The sequence below is a fragment of the Oreochromis aureus genome, linkage group 12 (genome assembly GCF_013358895.1).
Source record: "Oreochromis aureus strain Israel breed Guangdong linkage group 12, ZZ_aureus, whole genome shotgun sequence".
Classification (NCBI taxonomy): domain Eukaryota; kingdom Metazoa; phylum Chordata; class Actinopteri; order Cichliformes; family Cichlidae; genus Oreochromis; species Oreochromis aureus.
This window is the reverse complement of record NC_052953.1, coordinates 26,608,707-26,628,513: the sequence shown is the minus strand read 5'-3', so window position 1 is coordinate 26,628,513 and position 19,807 is coordinate 26,608,707. Positions and strand designations below refer to the sequence as shown.

The 19,807-nt window shown below is 42.6% G+C and overlaps 2 protein-coding genes and 1 long non-coding RNA gene across 4 annotated transcripts; 1 reads left to right on the top strand and 2 right to left on the bottom strand.

Annotated features, from left to right (window-relative positions):
* Window positions 1-11: 11 nt before the first annotated feature.
* Window positions 12-7,933, bottom strand: LOC116324271 (histone-lysine N-methyltransferase SETD1B-like). Of its 2 annotated transcripts, none has more exons than XM_039621041.1 (18): window positions 7,856-7,933; window positions 7,460-7,612; window positions 7,263-7,367; window positions 6,894-7,164; window positions 6,694-6,806; window positions 5,545-6,543; window positions 4,671-5,420; window positions 4,427-4,543; window positions 4,283-4,343; window positions 3,995-4,197; window positions 3,701-3,815; window positions 3,218-3,613; window positions 1,996-3,018; window positions 1,666-1,832; window positions 1,459-1,584; window positions 659-778; window positions 295-432; window positions 12-199 (listed from the first exon to the last, which is right to left on the bottom strand). In XM_039621041.1, the coding sequence occupies exons 2-18, from the start codon at window positions 7,595-7,597 to the stop codon at window positions 26-28; spliced, it is 5,016 nt and encodes a 1,671-aa protein (XP_039476975.1). In that variant the 5' UTR covers window positions 7,598-7,612; window positions 7,856-7,933; the 3' UTR covers window positions 12-25. The 2 variants fall into 2 exon arrangements, with proteins under 2 accessions (XP_039476975.1, XP_039476976.1); XM_039621042.1 differs by having other exon boundaries at window positions 1,996-3,015.
* LOC120443110 lies at window positions 7,641-9,054 on the top strand. Its single transcript, XR_005615146.1, has 4 exons — window positions 7,641-7,814; window positions 7,945-8,031; window positions 8,711-8,779; window positions 8,888-9,054. It is a non-coding gene; the product is annotated as an uncharacterized LOC120443110 (long non-coding RNA).
* Window positions 9,055-9,575: 521 nt separating this feature from the next.
* Window positions 9,576-13,175, bottom strand: LOC116323649 (calcium release-activated calcium channel protein 1-like). The gene is made up of 2 exons (XM_031744029.2): window positions 12,813-13,175; window positions 9,576-11,829 (listed from the first exon to the last, which is right to left on the bottom strand). The coding sequence occupies exons 1-2, from the start codon at window positions 12,924-12,926 to the stop codon at window positions 11,281-11,283; spliced, it is 663 nt and encodes a 220-aa protein (XP_031599889.1). The 5' UTR covers window positions 12,927-13,175; the 3' UTR covers window positions 9,576-11,280.
* Window positions 13,176-19,807: the final 6,632 nt, after the last annotated feature.

The following is a 19,807-nucleotide window of genomic DNA, read 5'->3' as shown; positions in this document are numbered from 1 at the left end:
CCTAATCGGGCCACTTAACAGGTGATTAGTTCAAGGAGCCTCTGCAGCCGTCTGCCCCACACAAACAAGGGATCTTTGTTTCCTCAATGGGAAACTTATAGTCATAAGTAATCTCTTCATTGATGTTTATAGGCTGGCGGGAGTATATGACTATCTTCTTCTGAGACTCCACTGTGATGATCTTTGCGTAGCAGTTAGGCTGTAAGACAAAAATAAATAAATAAACCCCACAAACCTTTTAATTATGTGGAATCACTTTCATCTCTAACCACAGCACCGCAGGTTTTTACTCACATTGCAGCTGTGGTTGATAAACCTGGCTAAGTTCCCACATTTGGTAGCATCAATGATGGTGTCCTGATCCACCCGAAACAAATAGCTGCTTCCAATGCCCTCCTCCTCGTACCTCTGCTCCCTCATGTCAGCAATGACCTGAGGAGAAAGAAAACAGATGTGGCTTTCCATCTATGCGAGGGTTGTTTATCACAGTTACTTTACACGCATGGATGGAAACCACCCAGCACGACCCGAGGCCCCCAGTGGACCGGTGGACTAATTTAGAGAAACAATCAGGGGAAGAGGGGTTTGTTTAAAAGTGCATGTGTGGCATTTGTTGGACGTGTCATGAAAGTGTGTCGTTAGTTTGCGTCAGAATTACCTGCCGGATGATTTGGCCCACATACTCAATCACCATCTCGTCTGCAGCAATAGGCTCCATGGCAAACAGGCCCCACTCGTGGATGTAACTCCTGCTGAAACGAATCCTCTTCCTTCGGAACTGACAGACGATATAACACGGGTTTGGACTGTCGCTCAAATGAGACAGTGCTGTGCAAAAATCTCCAGTCACCCTCATTACTTTATATTTTGCTTTGTGAATTTGAAAGCCAGTGAAAAATAAAGTCAATTTTTTATTTGGATACTGGCTGGTTTTTCAGTCACTTTCAGTACAATCCTTGTGCTTGACCATTTTCAGAGGATTTGTTTGTTTGTTTGGTTTAAATTGTATTTTAGGCACTTTGTGCCATCAGCCATTAGTAGAGTGCAAAAGAAGAAGTTGCACCTTATTTAAAGTTAAACTACTTAAAACTGATGAAAGAAGAAACAGGAAGAAATCCAACAAGAACCTAACACAGGACCTAAAAGATACAGTTGATCCTGTTTTTCAGTATGTTCATCTTTCCATGTATTTTTGTATGTTTCAATAAATCTCTGCGCCTATTTCCCATGTTCCCAGCAAAATATAAAGAAAGGAGAAGTGGCTCAAGACTTAACAAAGTTAAAAAAACATACAATAAGTGTGAAATTATTTAATTCTTTATTTTTAGAGTGCAGAACTAATGTTGTGATTTCTTGTCTGCCCAAATAAAATCTAACAGTATTTACTGTTTCACTGTAGACTTCTTTCAAACTGGGCTTTTACAGTAGTCTGCAGATCGTCACTAACTTCCTGCTAACCTTCAGTTGGTTGAACTTGACCAGGTCACTGTCACAGCTGAAAGAGGACAGCAGCCGGCGCTGTTCACACCTGAAGTCAGACCCAGCTCGCAGTGAAGTGGGTTGCTGGGCTGGAATGCACGTTCCCTGATGAAAAATGTGTCAACATTAAATAGATAAAGATTAAACTGGACACAGAAATCCTCACCGTCTGTCCTCCTTTAATACCTGAGCGCTTGTAGATGGAAGCTCCGCAGCCAGCCGCGTGTTGTGCAGATATCTCATTTTATCCTTCCTGCTGATTTTGTAAAAACCTTCACTTCGAGCAGAGCCCGTTCTGTGGTGCGGCTGCCAGGATCTGTGCTCCTCATTCTTCTCTGTATGGACCTTAGTCAGTGAGCAGCAGTTAAGGATGTGAACAGCAGAGTAATATGCAAAGAGCAGCTTCATCAGAAAAAACAAAACAAAAAAACATTCTAAGTATGACTTAAAAACAATGTAACTGTTTCCCACAATATAAAGAATCATTTCAACATAAAACACTGTCTGTAAGGATATGAGGATGAGGCATCCAGAGGGTGTCACTGAGCCACCCACAGCCATTATCCTGCACCTGCAGCCTTTCATAGGTGCACTGCAGAAACCTTGCATCTTCTTCATCCAGGCCGTCCTTCCAAACGCTATGAAGGATTTTCCTCTCTTCGTAGGGTGAACGCCACCTGTGAGGATGACTGTGAGAGGACATCGGACTGATTCTCTTCAGTGATCTCTCCCAGTGACGGGCTCGCCGTCTCTTCTTTAGCCTCCTCCATCGTTTTAGCCTCAGTAAGATTTTCTCTTTGTCCAACAGCTCAGGCATGTTCTCCAACCCCTGTAGAGGCTTTGCTCTCACACCTGAACGGATCTGGACATCCCTTCCATCAACACTGTCACATGAAGAGTCAGAGACGCTGAATGGCGAGGACACTGTGATGGGGGAAACTCTGAAAATGTTATTACATGACAGAGGCACTGACGTTGCTGCCACCTGGGATTTCCTTTTGTGGACTATTGATCTTCTGGGCAGGATAATGTCTCTTCCTGGAGTCTTTGGGGCTGTGATGTATGGGCTGCTGGGCAAGAGCAGGATAAGTGGTGGGCTGCTGAGGGGCGGGCTCACTGTGCTAAACTCTAAATCTGCGGTCCCTCTTCCAGGTGTCGCAGGAGCTCTCCCTGAGCTACAATGAGTCCACACACCTCTTTCATCTCTGCCAGGAGTCTTAGGCATCTCCTGGCATAATGGGTATGATGCCATGAGGAGATCAGAGGGAGGCTGAGCGAGTCCATCGCTTGCTGGGGAGAGGGACAGGACTTCCTCTGAATTCTCACTTTCCAGTCCTGTTACTATCCCCTTGCCTGGTGTTGGCGGTCGTTCCTCCTCCTCTGCAGCAGGAGATGATGGTCTGCTTTTTAAAAGGATGTCAGGGTCACTGTCCACCAAACGGCCAGTAGGAGTGGGAGGCCTCAGGCTTTTTATGTTCTCTGGAGACTCCACTGTCCAATCAGGGCTTTCCATCTCCATATCAAGGCATGGCTCCACTGCTATACAGATGAACAAGGAATTTTTATACATAATTATTTCAAAACCTGATACACAACTTGTGTAGTTCTGTTAATTTGTAGCACACTCGAAAATCAGGGAGTATTACAAAATATTGTTACATGAGTAACAATTAAACCCCTTTTGATTAACCTGATGACACTAACTTAATTGATCTATTGCTTTACAAGGACATGTAACCTGAGAGTCCTAGAGGTGATGGGGGCAGCAGGTCCTGGGGTTCGCTGGTATGGAGCTCCATCATGGCATCGAAGTCGCAGTTGTCTTCGTAGCAGGATGTGTACCGGTCCTCCTCCATTTCCTGCCTTGGGAACAGCTCTGACCAGCCCTGCTGGTCCAGATCCAGCTGAGCACCAGGGGTCAGTGGGGCTGAGGGGGTAAGAGGGGGCTCGAGCTCCACTGAGTCCTCATCTGATGATATGACTATACACTCTTCACTCCTGGCGTCATCGCTGTCCTCTTCGATGTCTTCACCTTCAGTGGTCAGGTCAGAGGACGTGTCCTCATAGCCCACCGAGGAGAGCGAATCTGAAGTGTCGGAGTCCGACGTGTGCTCACTTTCCTCTGAAAAAACCTCTACATTTGAAAAAGAAGCAACACTGTTCAATGTTAAGATATGTGATTGTTAATGAGTGTTCAGTGTTGTACGAGATTTTAACATACCTCTGTCTAAGGACTGCTCTCCGTCACATCGATCCTCCATCGGACTATTTTCTTCCGCAGTATGATTACTGACATTATCATCATCTTCATCATCACCATGAGCATCTCTGTCAGACTAATCAGAGCACCAGTTATGTAATGCTGTTTCACGAAGTTTAAACTTTTTAGTTAAAAGTTTAATTTTAAGACTAAAAACTGAAAAAGTAAAGGCGCCACACTAAAATATTGACCTCATGGCATTTTTCTCAATTTCTTATTTGCTATTTCTTTTTTCTTTTCTGTGTCTTCATTTACCAGGATGTGCAGCTCATCCTCATCCAGCACAAAAACCTTCACTTTGTCTGGTATCGCTTCTTTATCTTGAAGTATCTTATCTTCTTTCCCGACATCACCACCATCATCATCATCATCATCACTGTCCAGGTCCAGTGGTCTCGCGTGTCTGCGTTTGGCTCTCTCAGACGTCGTTCTCACTATGTCGTCCCCTTTTTTCACCTCTAATGCAACAAGTCAGAAACAGTTAAAGTGACAGTCTGGCACAGAAAGTTATTACACACTAAAATTAGAATTAATCGCACTGACCAGAATGATCGAGAGCAGAACCGGAGTCATTTCCTGTCTCGTCTGATCTTTTCCTTTTTACCTGTGTGAAATTTTTTAAATTTAAGCATCACTTGGCAGTCAAAACCAGCTGTGTTTCAAAAAAATCTCTCCAGAACAGATTACCTTGAAGGATGGCAGTGGTGGTTTTCTGCTCTTCCCACCAATGTTACTGAGGGGATTTAGGAATTTGTTCCTCTCTTCCACTCTTGCCGCTCCACATTTCAGAGGAGACTCTTGTATCTTAAATTAATCAAATGAGTTATAAGACCCACTGGCTCCAAACGACTACTCCCATTAAAAGACATGCAAAATGTTTTGTTAATGTGCCCACCATAAGAGACAACAAAGTATGTGAAAAAGGTTTTACCTTTGCCTTCTTCTCCTGACGCTCCCACCAGTCTTCAAATGCCTTGAAAGCGACCCCTTCAATCATTCTACGTGTAATGTCCTTCTTTATGATTGACTTCAGTTCATCCATGAGGATATCTAAAACTTTTTCTGTCGTGATCTTGTGGGGATTTACCTGCACAGGCGGGTAGAGTGGTGGTGGCACAAAGGGGTTAAACCTTGGAAAAGGAGGTGCAGGCCAGAGAGGAGGAGGAGGAGGAGGAGGGAATGGCAACGGTGCACCGCCATGCCTTGGAGGATTCCCCTTATCCAAAGGACACCCCGGCTGTATGGGTAAAGGGAACATGTGCATAGGAGGTGGAACAGAGGGTGGCGCTATCAAAGGTGGAGGGGGTCTCAGGAAAGTTGGTGGAGGAGGAATTGGAGTAGGAGGTGGAATGGGGGGAGGAGGAATGGGGATGGCAGCTTTGTGGCCCAGAGGTGGCATCCATCCTGGAGGAGGGATCGGGATGGTGCCATTTGGCAGGCGAGGTGGAACAGGTGGAAGAGACGGGGGAAATCGAGGAATGGGGAAAAGGAAAGGGGGTGCTGGGGGTTGGGAGAACCCAGCTGTAACAGTCGGAAGAGCTTTCGGGGTGAGTTGCTGAGTGATGGCGCTGGAAGAACAACCGGATGGAGGATCGAGCAGAGAGAGTGCTTCTGCTGGTGTCACAGCTTCAAACTGTCTGTTATTTGAGGACTTCTTCTCCTGATGTGTTGGACAGTGTTCCTGAATAAGACAGAAACAAGAATAATTTGAGTGGCTGATTAATATCACAACATGAACATTTTTACACAGTAAAACAGGATAAATTCTACCTTTTTTATCACTGCAATGTATCCAGATAGATTACCTTTGGGCCTGATGATGGCTGGACCCTCTCTGCATCTTCTTCATTGTTTATGTGTGTTATGCTTTCTGAATAAGCAACATCAGACAGACAGGGAGACTGGGAGCCTCTTGTAAGAAACGAAACAGCTCGAGTAGTTTCGTCCTCTTCATTTTCATCCACAGCATCATTGTGGGAGTACTGGTGGCCGCTTGTGGGGGATTCACAAGACGGTGGGGTACAAAACTGTGAGTCATCTGAGGAAGAGACCTTAAGAGGTGAGCCAGGTGAAGCCGGGCTCTCTTGAGAGGATGGATCGGTCTCCAAAGTCTTTCCATCAAAGCATAAGGGGTCAGTGATCTGGCTGTTTATCAGCAAACTTTCAATTCGGGAGTCTAGACTTGAAACAGCTGCCTCTGGCTGGTGGTTATCAAATGGAGAAGCTGTTCTAGTTTGCAGGTCAGCTGAGAGATCAACACTCCGTATGTCGCGAGAGTTGCCGTTCAGAGGTGAAGATGCATAACTTGTGTCAACCACATCTTCAGTCTCCTGAAAAGGGGAGGTGAGACTAAAGGGAGCCTCGTCATTATTGTTAGAGGTTTGTGCACCGGGACTCCACAGTGCAAGCTGCTGGCTGCTAGTTTGTGTTTTGGTTAAAAGGGGATGTGGTGGCTGTGGCTTGAACTGCTTCAGAATGATGCTAACATTCGAGACGTGGCTAAGTCCCCTGTGCTGTCGTCTACGACGGCAGAGCTCTTGCCTTAAAGGTTTGTGAACACTATAGGCGGAGGGTTCCCCTTGGAGGACAGGAGTCGCCTGAAGACTGGAGTAGCAAGAGTCATGGGAGGAGAGAGGAGTCGCAGGCAAGCAGGGAGTCCGGGGGGTTCCCTGAGAACGTGGTGTAAGCCCAAAGCTGCAAGGTGTGTCCTGACAAATACTGGAGTAGGCTGTGTCCAGAGAGAGGGGCGTAGCAATGCTGGTGGGGCTGCAGATACTTCCCAGCTGCTGTGTGGCCGAACTTCCCTGCAAGATGTTGATAATGAAGTAAAAAAAAGGGGAAATCAATTAACAAATACATTCATATTTAACAGCTGTTATACAAATAAATTAAAGATAAAATCTCTTCATGGGTCAAATCATTATGAGCAGCTTTTAATAAATTTAAATGTTCACCAGCAAACTGTCGACTAAGTCCTGAAGAGCCCGTTCGCTGCTGCCCACCGGCAACGTCCAAGGCGTATACAGCCCACTTAACAAGAGCTGGAGATATCGAGCTCTATTTTCCCCTGAGGAGGAGCAAATTCCAGTTAATCAGCATATTCAACACTGACATTTACACCTCGGCACACACACAGAGAAAAAGTAAAGTTTACCCTTCGGATCAAGTTCCACATGAATAATATTTCCCATCACTGATGTCTCATGCAGGTGCTGGACAGCGTCTCTTGCAGCCTTTACTGTATCAAACGTGACCTTTGCGATCCCTAAATGCTTCTTGTTTTTGGGATTGTAAAATATCTCCACTTCTTCCATGTTCCCATATTTTTTGCACATATCAGTCAAGAAAGTCTCATTCACGTTGTCGTTGAGCTTAGAAAATGTCACTTCTTTGGGAGGAACGGGAGCCACGTACCACTCATCAATCTGGAGGCACATGGGAAAACAAGAAATGGGCTATTAGTTGTTTTTAAATTTGATTTAAAATAGGATGTCTGTATTATTACAGTCGTTTTAGCAGTTACCTTAAATTTGGGAACCACGAAGTCTGTCTTGAGACACCTGCTCCACAGGCGGCAGATGCGCGGATCTCTGACTGTGATCACAGGAAGTAGACCTAAGTCCTCAACCTGGCAGAGAAGACCCTCGTTATCATCAATATTATTATAGATATAATACATGTGCTGACATCACCTATGTGGAGAGGCGGACAGGTGCTCACCGGCAGGTTAAAGTATTGTCCATCATAACGGTACACTTTGTACAGCCCGTTCGTCAGCGCAGGATCTATAACCAGCTTGCAACTTCTCCAGTGTAGAGGCTGTCTCTCGCTCTCAGTACTTTGTTTTTCGCTTTCCATTACATTAGTCAAAACCTTAAAAAAAAAAAAAAAAACCCAAACAAACAACAACAGTCACTTCCAGTTTGCTCGTTTTGTGCCACGCTGTCAGCTAGCTACATTGCTGCTCCGCGAGAGGTTAACACACCCCAACAGGTGATGGAGAGCATCACCTGTAACCTTATCCTCGGGAAAAAAAGATAACAGGTGGTGGAAGGAAACACAGAAATACTCAAAGGTTAGTCTTACAAAAGAGTTTTTTCTTTAAATCTTGCTTACCTGTGCCAAAGTTGTATCCTTTGAAGGAGCAACATTGTGGAAAAACAGCTGGGATTTATTTTTCTGTGTTTTCACGGATCGTCGCTAAGGTTGGATAATGATCACTCCGCCAGTCGACGGAGAGGAAAAAATAGATCCGTGAACGAGGCGGAAGAACACCTAAGGTGGGTTAACAGGTGAGGTATACATAGGCACCTTTGGGACTTTTATTAGACATTAATAATCCAAAGACTGGTCGACTATTTGTGTTAGGCTTGTGACTGAGTGCAAATATAATTTACATACTAAATATAGGTTATGGCCACAGGCTGGTAACCTGCAATAAAATAAAAGGCAGCTGCTACGTTTGATATTATACAGTACATGGATCAATACAGTAAAAATGGAAAAAAAAATAAAGGAAGGATACACCTTTTTATTAAAAATGAAGTGACATGTGCAGGCATTTATATAAAAACATGTATTTCCTTGTCATTGTCTCTGGATAATGTCTACATTATATGCAGTGCAGGATCAGCCTTTGTTTTTTTGTTGTTGTATTTTGTTTTACACAGTCAGGTAAGATAGCCTACTGCAACGTTAATTACATAATTGCAGCATTTTCATTATTTTTATCTCAAAGTTGGAATAAATACTAAATAATAACAGCCAACAAAATAATAAAAGAATAGCATTGATACCCTTAAGGGATTAAGGTGTTATCCTTTATTTACACATCACCTTGTAAACTAAGCCTTTATAAGGTAGTTATAAGTGATGTCTTTACGGTTTGCTGTTTGCAGTCGGTGCTTCTTTAACATACCACAGTTTTAACATGTACACTGTTTATTTTATTTGTGCCATCTTGTGTTTTAGCACTTCTTAAATGGGGTGACCAAAATACTTGTCAGTTGCGAAGTACACCTGCACAAAGCCAAGATAAAGGTCAGATTAAAAAGCATATTATCTTTACAGTGGTTACCATTACTGTTGCCAGTTAATATTATTAGTTTGTAACCATAGTAATAAGTAACCCATGTTTATGATTCACAGGTCATTTGTGGGAATAAAACTCTTGAGTGGGAAAATGGAGAGAGGAAGGACCAAGCCTGTGCTGCACTCAGAGAGCTCTGCCAACTATGAAACCATGCACGACTTCTGCAGAAAAGCAACCAAAAAAGTGCTAATGGTCTCAAAGAATGCAGACAAAAGTCAGCAAAACAGGAGGGGGGGGGGGGATTTCTCTGTCTTGGCTTCAAGAGTCTGGCACTGTAAGCTACACTCGTCATCCATTTTTGGCCATTTCATGTGTGGTTTCCCTTTAGATGTTGTAATTTTGACAGATTAAAATGTTTCCTCATTTATTCCTGTTTTATACATCCACATGGCTACACAGATAACACTGAACACACAATTTAAAAAGTAATGAGAACAAATCTTTTTTTATTTTATTTCTCAAACTGCCAAAAAAACCCCCAACAACATCCAGATAATTCTCAACACGTCATGAAGCTTCCAGCTTTTTCATGAGCTGTTAACGGCACACATAAGCAAAAGTTACTATGTTCACTTCAAAGTTGTACACTGACAAAAGCAGTTTATATATATATATATGTGTAAAATGCAGAAAAATGAACCACAGTGACCGCCTTAACCTGCATTGCTGTGTTTTTAAAGAAGGCACAAGTGGTAATTCCCATCTTACATGTTTGGCACCATTTACCGAAATAAAACAGATTTCACTTAACTCCCAGTAAAACAACAACAAAAACAGCAAATTCAACTTAAGAAAAGAAAAACATCAACGCCATTTTACTGAACTGTCTGTGAACCATTCCCAACAGTCTTTGGTTTCTGCTACGTGTCACACAGATTTTATCACCCGGTCAGGACAATTTGAATGCAAATGTGGTCTACAGTTACTGCAGTCCCATGACTCAGTATAAACCATGTCCACAGATTGCATTTTAACAATAAAACAGTGTTACGTTGATAGAAACACAGCATTACAAGTACCAGTAAATTAAAAAAAACAAAACATAATGTTTCCCAAAGAGGGAAAAACAAAACGTTTTCTCCAATATTTTAAATCATGTTGTGAAAGAAGATACTAGGTGTACAACATCCTGAAATTACATTTCTCTGGTGACACTATTCTACATATCAATATTACAGTAAAACCTACAAAGAAAGTGACCAAACCCGTGTAAAACAATAAAGCAGTACAGTACATACCGCACTTAAATACATCTATGACCCAAACAGGGTGAACATGCTCAATGCTAAAAGCTAACACAAGTAAAAAACAAACACTCAACATTTTCATGCAACGTAACATTGTAATAACACATTCAAAAACACTTCTTTGAAACCAGTGACCACCTGTGGAGTTTACAGTATATTGCAACAGTGATGTAACATGAAGCAAATATCCATGTTACAAAGGGATAACACATTTATTTCTACACAAATATCCGTACCACAGTAACACACTCCTGAACACAGACTGGCACATGTTCTTTTCCATCAGATTGCACATAAATACTGTTGGTTTATATTGTCAATATAGTTTCTCTTTTTTATCAAAGACTTACAGAGCTCCCAAGGATTATGAAAACAGCTAATTTTAAATTAAAAAGTAACAAAAGTTTGACTCAAAAGTATATGTAACAGTGGCAAACTAAAAAAGCCACTAAGGTTTGGTAAAGGCTTGGAGATATTTCTATAGAAAGCCTAATTTGGTAAACATGATAGTAGCATAAGGTCAGTCAATCAAGAACCAGAAATCCTGTAAATGCAACAGTAGGCTGGAGTTTTACAGTATACGCGTAGAGCACAAAAGAACCTGAGTGTGCCGCTGCTCAGATAAATTTAGTAAAATACAAACAGGAAACTGATGAAATTTTAGAACCGGCTAACAACAGAGTTCCCAGATTTCATTTCAGTGAAAATTGAAACAAATTCCTGAACATGTTGAGTCATATTAGAAACTTCCTCGTTTTTAGCCCATCTTACTCCGATCAACAGTTTTCTGCTGCTGTTATAACTTAAGAGAACTTAGATTCTATACCATATATTTTTCTTACATGAACTCGGTATTTTATGTAAAAAGCTAAACAAGTTGGGGGATCATCCCAATGCACTGAAATGCTCATGTGAAATTCTTTAGAAAGTCATTCTATTAGTGTTAATCTATGGTAGCCTAAAAGGTCATCCTTTAAGGCTACCATAGACTAACTTATGATGATACTGATGATGTTTTCAGCTGAGAGCCAAGGATTTACAAAGAAACTACAAAGAGTAAAACTACCAGATAATTTAGTCAGTATGCAGTATCAAAGAAATGTACAGTAGAAGAAGATTTCTAAAAACAAGCATCTGAATAAAGTGAAAATAGAGGTTCTACTCTGGTTTTGCTGAAAGTCCCTGCTGTTGTCTGCCTGTACTCAGGGAAAATGGACAGCGGCCTTCAGGTCGTCGTTCTCAGCCCTGTGCTCCAGCTGGTTCTGGAGCCGAATGACCTGCTCCAGCTCTCTGATCTGTCTGTCCGTTTTATGACTGACGAGCGTGCGGTAAAAGTGGACAGCGAACATGATAAAAACGAGTCCAAATGGCACCATGATGCAAGTGGAAGCTATGGCTGCGGCCTCGCCAGAACTTATGGTGCCGTTTTTCTCATCCGCGTTGCTTTTGAGGGGTAAGAACTTCACCCAGCACAAGAGCATCACCTCCGTCAGGAAGAGGAGGGTGCCGATAACTGTGGAGAAAGCCCAGGCCAGTTCTATGTGGCGGTGCATGCGCTCATGGGGAGACTCGTTGACAGAGTTGAGGTTGTGAACATTGCTGACAGCCTCCAGGTTGGGGAGGATGCAGGTGCTGATCATGAGGGCAAAGAGGTGCACTGCAACCAGAACGGTGGTACAGGCGCTGAAGGCTATCAGCAGCCCTGGAGGGTACTTGTGATCCCGCTCCAGCTGTACCTCCACCATGGCAACCTGTGAATATAAAACAAGGAAACAGCACAGTTAGGTGAAAAAGAGATAGTATCTGACTACTAAAAGGAATCAGAATTCTTAACCTGAGACAAAAATATTTGTAACAAATTAGGAAGTGCTGAAATTAAACCGGAGAGTCACAGTTTGCACAAATAACCGGAAACAAGGTGAATACCCCACTAAAAATCTATTCTGTCAAACCTAATGTTGAATACAGAGAGCTGTGTATGTAATCCTTTATGCTGCATAACTTAAACTTACTCGACCCAGGCGACATCAGTAACACATTTGCTACAGCTGTTATATATACACACAACCACTATAAATATAGTACTGCTTTTCACAAAAGAATCCCAGGCCACCCAAGAGTATCTTGTGTGTACAGGTACATTTTATAAACAGAACTGTTTACAAGTGTTCTGGTATTTTTGAAGACCTGTGGAGCTGCTTACTGCAGATGCATCCCTGGCCAAGAGTTACTGTACATCATAATCTGTGCATCAGAGATGGGATGGAAGAGGAAGGAAGCTCTTTCTATATTTTAGGCTTTTAGTTTTACAAAAAGCATTTGTTGATTCTATAGGCTATTATTTTCAGAACTTTTCATGTGTTATTTGCTTCTTGTTTCTTATGTATTTTAACGCTCCTCCGCGGACTACTTATTAAAGCGGAAGATAAACCTGGACTTTTAGGGGCTGCGCAGGCGAACCCCCTCTAAGTTTCCACGGAGTTTTGCTCTCAGTGCGCAGGTATTAGAGCCCCGCAACGTGGGACGTGCAATGGAAGCCAAATATGACTAACAAGTCTACACTAGTAACCCGTAGACTTCCAGTAAACAAAACGGTCATTTATGCTAAGTATCAGTGCACCGTAGCTGTCATTAGGCCTGTAACACGGTCACGGTCCTTCAAAACTAAATAAATAAATAAATAAATAGTGCCTCACGTAAACTATCTGCAGCGTCAAATTAAAATGTAACTTACCATTGCGAAGCCCGACAAGAGAGCCGAAGTGCGACTGGTTGCTTTCAGTTTGGCTCGGCTCAAGTAGAGTTTTCTCCAGGACAGAGCCTGCATTGAGTGCTCGTTCAGGCTCATTGCGAAGTAATTTTTGTTATGAATATATCGTTACAAACTGGTATGATCTACAGGACGGTGCTCGATGACACGTGAAACTTGCGCGCGGGGAAGGCTGTTCCAGGGGGATCCAACATCTAACTGCAACAGAAAATAAAGATAGGAAACTTTAGCAAATAAAGTTTTCCCTCAACAGCTGACCGACTGTCAGAGTCTATCAGGAAACAAGATACCCACAATCCAACGCACCGCAGAGGCGCTGCCGGCTGCTGCAGATCGCCGCCCTGTGTTTAGTGCCGTGCGATTCTGCAAATTGTGATATCGATCAAATACCAAGTAAACACGGGGACAATATTGCCGAAACAGATATGATAATTTTACTCTATAAAGAAAGGGTACGTAGGGGAGAGCAGTGTCTCATGACTCATGAGACGAATCATCATCCAGTTCTGAACATACTGTGCTAAAATCACTGTGGTTAAGGCAACAAAACACCTTTCAGCTTTTCATGTATTTTGTACTAGTTTCATGTACTAGTTTTTTCTTGGAGATTGTAAAGAAGACTCCCTTACTACTATTTATATTATAATTTGTATAGCATTTTAGGACCTTTTACTTTATTAAAAGCACCTTATCTAGCATTGCATTTTAAACAGATTTGCACATGAAGAACATTTGCACACAGGAAGTTTAATTATTTATTGAATATTTATTGTGTATTTTAAAATCTGTTGATAGCCTTTGTTCCAGGTCCTGCACAGCTGCTCCTCATCAGGAAATGTGGTGGTTGTCTGTGAGGAGAAAGGAATTGTGATTGAGAGAAAACAAGGTTTAACAGTAAGGAAAACTAACGCGCGTGTGTGAAAATTTAGAAGAAAAGGTGGCGCAAAGAAGTGACTAAGATGTGATTACTCACCTTTCTTTCCTGCGTCCTCTTCAGGGTGTTTGGGCAAATGTTTCCCCGGGGGTCCACTATTTAAAGGTTCTGGGAGAGGCCATGGGTTAAGGGAGTGTGGGGAATCTTTTGTGCTTAGGTTTTTTGGTGTTTTACAATAATGGGTATGGTGTAAGGATAAAGTGTAAAATATGTATTAATATGAAAATGTAAAATGTATATATTATATATTTATTTATTGAAACTGATGTATTGTATAATGTGGTAAAAGGTTGGGATTTGAGAACTCATCTGTTAGTGCAATAATGGTTTAGCCTGTGACAGCTGAAAGTATTTAAGGATGCTAGCTGTCATTAGATGCAGTTTTGGGAGGAGAGCTATACTGTGAAAAAAATTCCTTGTTCAACCATGCTTGTCTTGGTGTGCCTCACTGTAAATCAAGCCGCAAAAGGCCGCACTGTTACAAGTGGTGTCAGAAGTGTGTCATTCACACTACAGCGAGAAGATGATGACAAGGGGTGGAAGAAAGCTAGGCCAAGAGGAGCAGCCTGATGAAGGAGTTAGAGCTTCATCTGAGCTAGAGGCCATGGCAGCAACAAGCCCTGATCACAAACTGGAGGAACTTACAGGGTTGGTGAAGTCTCTTTTTCGGTCTCAAGCAGCCAGAGACCAGAAATGGGAGAAAGATTTATCACATCAGGAGCAAAGGTGGAAAGGCATGCAGCATTAATTTCAGCAAATCCAGCTCCAAGTTAACGCTGTAATTGATAAACCTGATCCACCAGAGGCAACAGCACCCCCTACAACGTCTGAAGAGCAGCAAAATGGATCCAGTGGTGAAGATATTCAAGTGGCCCATGCGTCCAGGTCTTTAATTGAACCGAAACTTTTTCTTTTTTCCTGAGACGCCACGTGAACTTTAAGATTGAAAGACTTGTTTTTAAGATGGATTAAACCTGAAAAATCAACTGTAGAAGAAATATCTGAGCAGATAATTCTGGAGCAGTTTTTGAGAATTGTTAACCCACAGCTGGAGATCTTGATATGTAAGCGCGACCCAAAGACGGCAAGGAAGCAGCTGGCCTCATGGAGGTTATCATTTCCGCCAGAAAGGGAACCAAGAGCACCTACTTGAGCCGGGAGACCCACTACGCCCAACCAAGTAAGTCCATTGGGGGTGAACAGGACTCTGGTCAAGTTCAGGCTAGAAGTCCTTCTAGTTCTAGGCAGCTCCCTTCCCAAAGACCTCACAATGTTAAGAAATCTTTTAAGTCTTCAGTTCAGGATATTAAATGTTATCACTGTCATAGCTTTGGCTATACACAACATTTTTGCCATGCCCTTAAGTCAAAATCATCTCTTTTGTGTGCAGTTCCAAGACCAGCCACAGAGCCAGTAGGAAAGAAAGCTTGTACTGTCCCTGTTTTAATTTATGGGCGTAAAGAAGAAGAAGCTTTGCTTTAATCTGGGTGCTTTGAAACTCTTGTACATTCTAGTTTGAATTTAGGGGAAAAGCTAAGTAGAGTGGTGGGGTATGTGAGAAAGACATTCAAGGCTCTGAATCTAGAGGCTCACTTCCTCTAGATATGAAAGCAGAACCATTGAAACCCTGTCATGTAGGCACAAGAGCACAAAATGCAAAGGGAATGATCCAAGAGCTAATTTTTTTCTTTTTTTTGAGGAGTCTCTGGAAACGGAGAGAACGAAAAGGGGAAAGGGGTACACCATGGTTTCCTAAGCCAGATAACCAGCTTGAGTTTGACATTCCCTCAGATTTGGGTGTACTCCAAAGAGGCGACCCTACTCTAAAACCCTGGTTTGAGAAGGTAACAGAGATAGAGGGAGCTAGTCAAGGTCAGGTAAGCGATCTTGCAGACACTGTTTACTTGATTAAAGGAGACATCATGTACCAGGAAAAAGGGGAAGTGTGAGGCGGTAGCACTCCCACAACAGTTCAGAAACAAAGTTATGGATTTAGGCTATTCAATTCCATGGGCAGGTCATATGGCTTTTCTCAAAACACTGAGTAAGATCAGCAGCAGTTTTGTGTGGCCAGGGATGTATGTCCAGGTTTCTAAGTTTTGCCATTCCTGTGAAAAATGCCAGCTGACCTCAGGCAAAGGAGTAGCGCGAGTCCAGTTGTAACCACTGCCAATTATTGAAACACCATTTGAGAGGCTAGGCATGGATATTGTGGGTCCTTTGGAGAGGAGCTCCACAGGCCATCGCTACGTATTGGTCATATGTGACTATGATATGCTGCAGCTTTTCTCTATGGTAGGCATACCTAGAGAAATTCTTACTTATTGTGGAACAAACTTTCTATCCAAGCTGGTGCAGCAGGTCTATAAGCTGTTAGGATAAAGGGACTTTGGACCATCCATTATCACCCCCAAACAGACGGGCTAGTGGAGAAAGATAAAACCAGACTCTCAAAAATATGAAGCACAATTTTGTCTGATACAGGTGCCGACTGGGATCAATGGCTGTCTTACCTTCGGTTCGCCTACTGGGAGGTTCCACAGGTTTCCACAGGCTTCTTGCCTGTTGAGCTATTGTACGGCCGCCAAGTGAGAGGCCAACTGGATCTGCTGAAGGACTGCTGGGAGGACCCCAAGCCAGAGGGTGAAACCATCGCAGTCTACGTCATCAACATGAGAGAGAGATTGGAGGGAATGGCATCATTGCCACAGGACAACATGAAAGCAGGTCAAAAACATCAAAAGACATGGTACGATCAGAAGGCCAGGGATAGGGTCTTCCTTCCAGGTCAGAAAGCACTGTTATTGCTTCCCACCAGCAATAACAAGCTGCTGACAAAATGGCATGGACCATACGAGATTGGTTCAGCACAAGATACGGGTGAAGGAGGATGCACCCATTCTGTCAAAAGAGCTGCAGGATTCCAGAACGGTTGGTGCCAGTGCTGAAGAAAGAAATCCAGCAATAACAAGCTGCTGACAAAATGGCATGGACCATACGAGATTGGTTCAGCACAAGATACGGGTGAAGGAGGATGCACCCATTCGTCAAAAGAGCTGCAGGATTCCAGAACGGTTGGTGCCAGTGCTGAAGAAAGAAATCAAACTGATGTTGGATCTGAGAATCATTGAGGTCAAGTAGTGAGTGGTGCAGCCCAATTGTTTTGGTACCAGGGTGGCTGTGGCTCAGGTGGTTGAGCAGATCAGCTACTGATTGGAAGGTTGGTGGTTTGATCCTTGGTTTCCCCAGTCCGCTGGGGAAGTATTAAGGTACTAACCCCAAGTTGCCCTCCGATGCGTTCAGAGTGTGAATGTGTGTGAATGTTGGTTAGTTTGTACTTGAGTTTAGAAGTGCTTGTATGAGTGGGTGTGAATGGGTGACTGAGGCATGTTGTATACAGCGAATACTTCCGGAGTACTGTATAGTAGAAAAGCGCTATATAAGAATCAGTCCATTTACCAAAGAAAGATGGCACCCTGAGATTCTGTATTGATTTCAGATACTTGAATACAGTATCCAAGTTTGATCCCTACCCAATGCCCAGGATGGATGATCTGTTGGAGAGAGTTGGATCAGCGAGCTACATTACAACACTGGACCTGTGTAAGGGATACTGGCAAGTGGCTTTGGCACCAGAAGGGAAAGAGCTGACAGCCTTCAAAACTCCTTTTGGTATGTACCAGTTTAAAGTCATGCCATTTGGGCTTTAAGGTGTACCAGCGACGTTCCAAAGGTTAATGTATACTGTACTGAGAGATATTTCAACATTTTCTGCAGTATGTCTGGATGACGTGGTGGTGTATAGCCAGTCCTGGGAAAAGCATGTGATTCACCTACAGAAGGTGCTACACTGCTTCAGAATAACTGGACTGACTGTTGACCCCAAGAAGTGTTCCATAGCCCAGAGAGAAGTGGAGTACTTGGGCTTTGTGGTTGGCTCTGGGAAGATGAAGCTGCAGGCTGGAAAGATTGAGGCAATCCAGTCCTTCTCAGTTCTGATGACAAAAAAGGAAGGTGAGAGGTTTTCTAGGTCTGGTAGGCTGGTACAGGAAATTCATACCTTCCTTTGCAGAGCGATCCACTGCACTGAATGACCTCACAAAGGGTTCAGCCCCCAAAAAAGTGCGTTGGACTGAATATGAGCATGCATTCAGAGACCTCAAGGAAGCAGTATGCACACATCCAGTTTTACATAGCCCAGACTTCAGCAAGCCATTCATCTTGCAAACAGGTGCTTCAGGAGTAGGTCTTGGAGCTGTCTTTCAGCACGAGGTGGATGGTGAAAGAAGGCCTGTGGTGTTTGAGTCGGAAATCATCATGATCATTGTGCCCTCCAGTAGCTGAACCGCATGAGGGATGCAAATGCTCGCATTGCAGGATGGTACCTGTCTCTGCAGCCTTATGACTTTACGGTCCCGTACAGGCCAGGGAAGTCAAATGTGGTTGCTGACTGTTTATCCAGGATAACAGAGGACTGAAGTACTTTGCACTTAAGAGAGGGGAGGAAGTGTAAGGATGAGGACTCCCTTACTACTATTATATTATAATTTGTATAGCACTTTAGAAGGACCTTTTACTTTATTAAAAGCACCTTATCTATCACTTTATTTAGCATTGCACTTTAAACATAGATTTGCACATGAAGAACATTTGCACACAAGAAGTCTAAGTTTGTGTGAGTGGAAAATTTAGAAGTAAAGGTGGTACAAAGAAGTGACTAAGATGTGATTACTCACCTTTCTTTCCTGTGTCCTCTTCAGGGTGTTTGGGCAAATGTTTCCCCGGGGGTCCAGACACTATTTAAAGGTTCTGGGAGAGGCCATGGGTTAAGGGAGTGTGGGGAATCTTTTGTGCTTAGGTTTTTTGGTGTTTTTACAATAATGGGTATGGTGTAAGGATAAAGTGTAAAATATGTATTAATATGAAAATGTAAAATGTATATATTATATATTTATTTATTGAAATTGATGTACTGACAGCTGAAAGTATTTAAGGCTGCTAGTGGTCATTAGATACAGTTTTGTGAGGAGGGCTATACTGTGAATACATGCCTCGTTCCGCTATACTTGTCTTGGTGTGCCTCACTGTAAATCCAGCCGCGAAAGGCCGCACTGTTACAGAGATGTAGAATATAAACATATCTTTCTGTAAAGCACTTTGGGTCTGCTCTTGTTGTTTAAATTTGCCTTGAAATATAAATAAAATGGATGTGGCACAAGTTCAGACATTTTTTCATATTGTGTTTGATGTATTTTATTTCCTAAAAATAAAGATGATAATAATTTAACAAAATTCACTGGGCTACATGTTCAACTTAGAGGATGGAAACAAAGTATCAATCCTGCTATGCAACTTCAAGATGAGAATTTACAAATATCTGGTAAATCACAAGTCCCACAAGTTTTATTGTTATCTTTAAAAAAAAAAAGAGGATATTACCCAATGATAATGTGATGAATTAAAAACAAGTTAAAATAAAATTGTAAATATAAACGTTTCTACTTTGGTGCAGCAGGTCCTTTTAGTGAGGTTTCAGTCTGAAAGTTTTGCAACACTTCAGTTACCACAAGGTAACCACTTGTATATTTCCTGGCATTCAGTAGGCGGACGCACACTTTTTGTATCAGTGGGGATCTAGTTGTGGTACTTCTCTGTAGTCTGCCTATAGGGTCAGTGGGAGGGGAAACCATTTGGGGGGCCAGAAAGAGCACACCCAAACATCTCACAGAATATTAGAAATGTAATTTTTGCTTTGTTGACCTGCTCCTGTGTCATGAATACACTGACATGGTTCCTGGAGCCACACACGAATCTGTTCTTACACCGTCAGGAGCCCTAGACAAGATAACTCCAAAGCCATCACACTGTAGTCGGAGCAAACTGAGTTTCAACACTGGGTGGCGTCAATATGTTCATGTTCAAACCTTACACACATTCTTGCTTTACATAACTGTGTTTAATCATCATAATTATAATACCTAACTTCAGTATCAAACAATGAGTAATACATACTTCACGTTGTGTT

Excerpts from the sequence above, each read along its gene's own strand:
- LOC116324271 (XM_039621041.1), bottom strand. The coding sequence starts at position 7,597 with ATGGAAAGCGAAAAACAAAGTACTGAGAGCGAGAGACAGCCTCTACAC. Across the intron at positions 4,544-4,670 it reads GTCAGGAGAAGAAGGCAAAG|ATACAAGAGTCTCCTCTGAA; the intron begins GTAAAACCTTTT and ends GATTAATTTAAG. Across the intron at positions 1,833-1,995 it reads CCTCTGGATGCCTCATCCTC|TGACTAAGGTCCATACAGAG; the intron begins ATATCCTTACAG and ends ACTGCTGCTCAC.
- LOC116323649 (XM_031744029.2), bottom strand. The coding sequence starts at position 12,926 with ATGAGCCTGAACGAGCACTCAATGCAGGCTCTGTCCTGGAGAAAACTC. Across the intron at positions 11,830-12,812 it reads TCTTGTCGGGCTTCGCAATG|GTTGCCATGGTGGAGGTACA; the intron begins GTAAGTTACATT and ends TTATATTCACAG.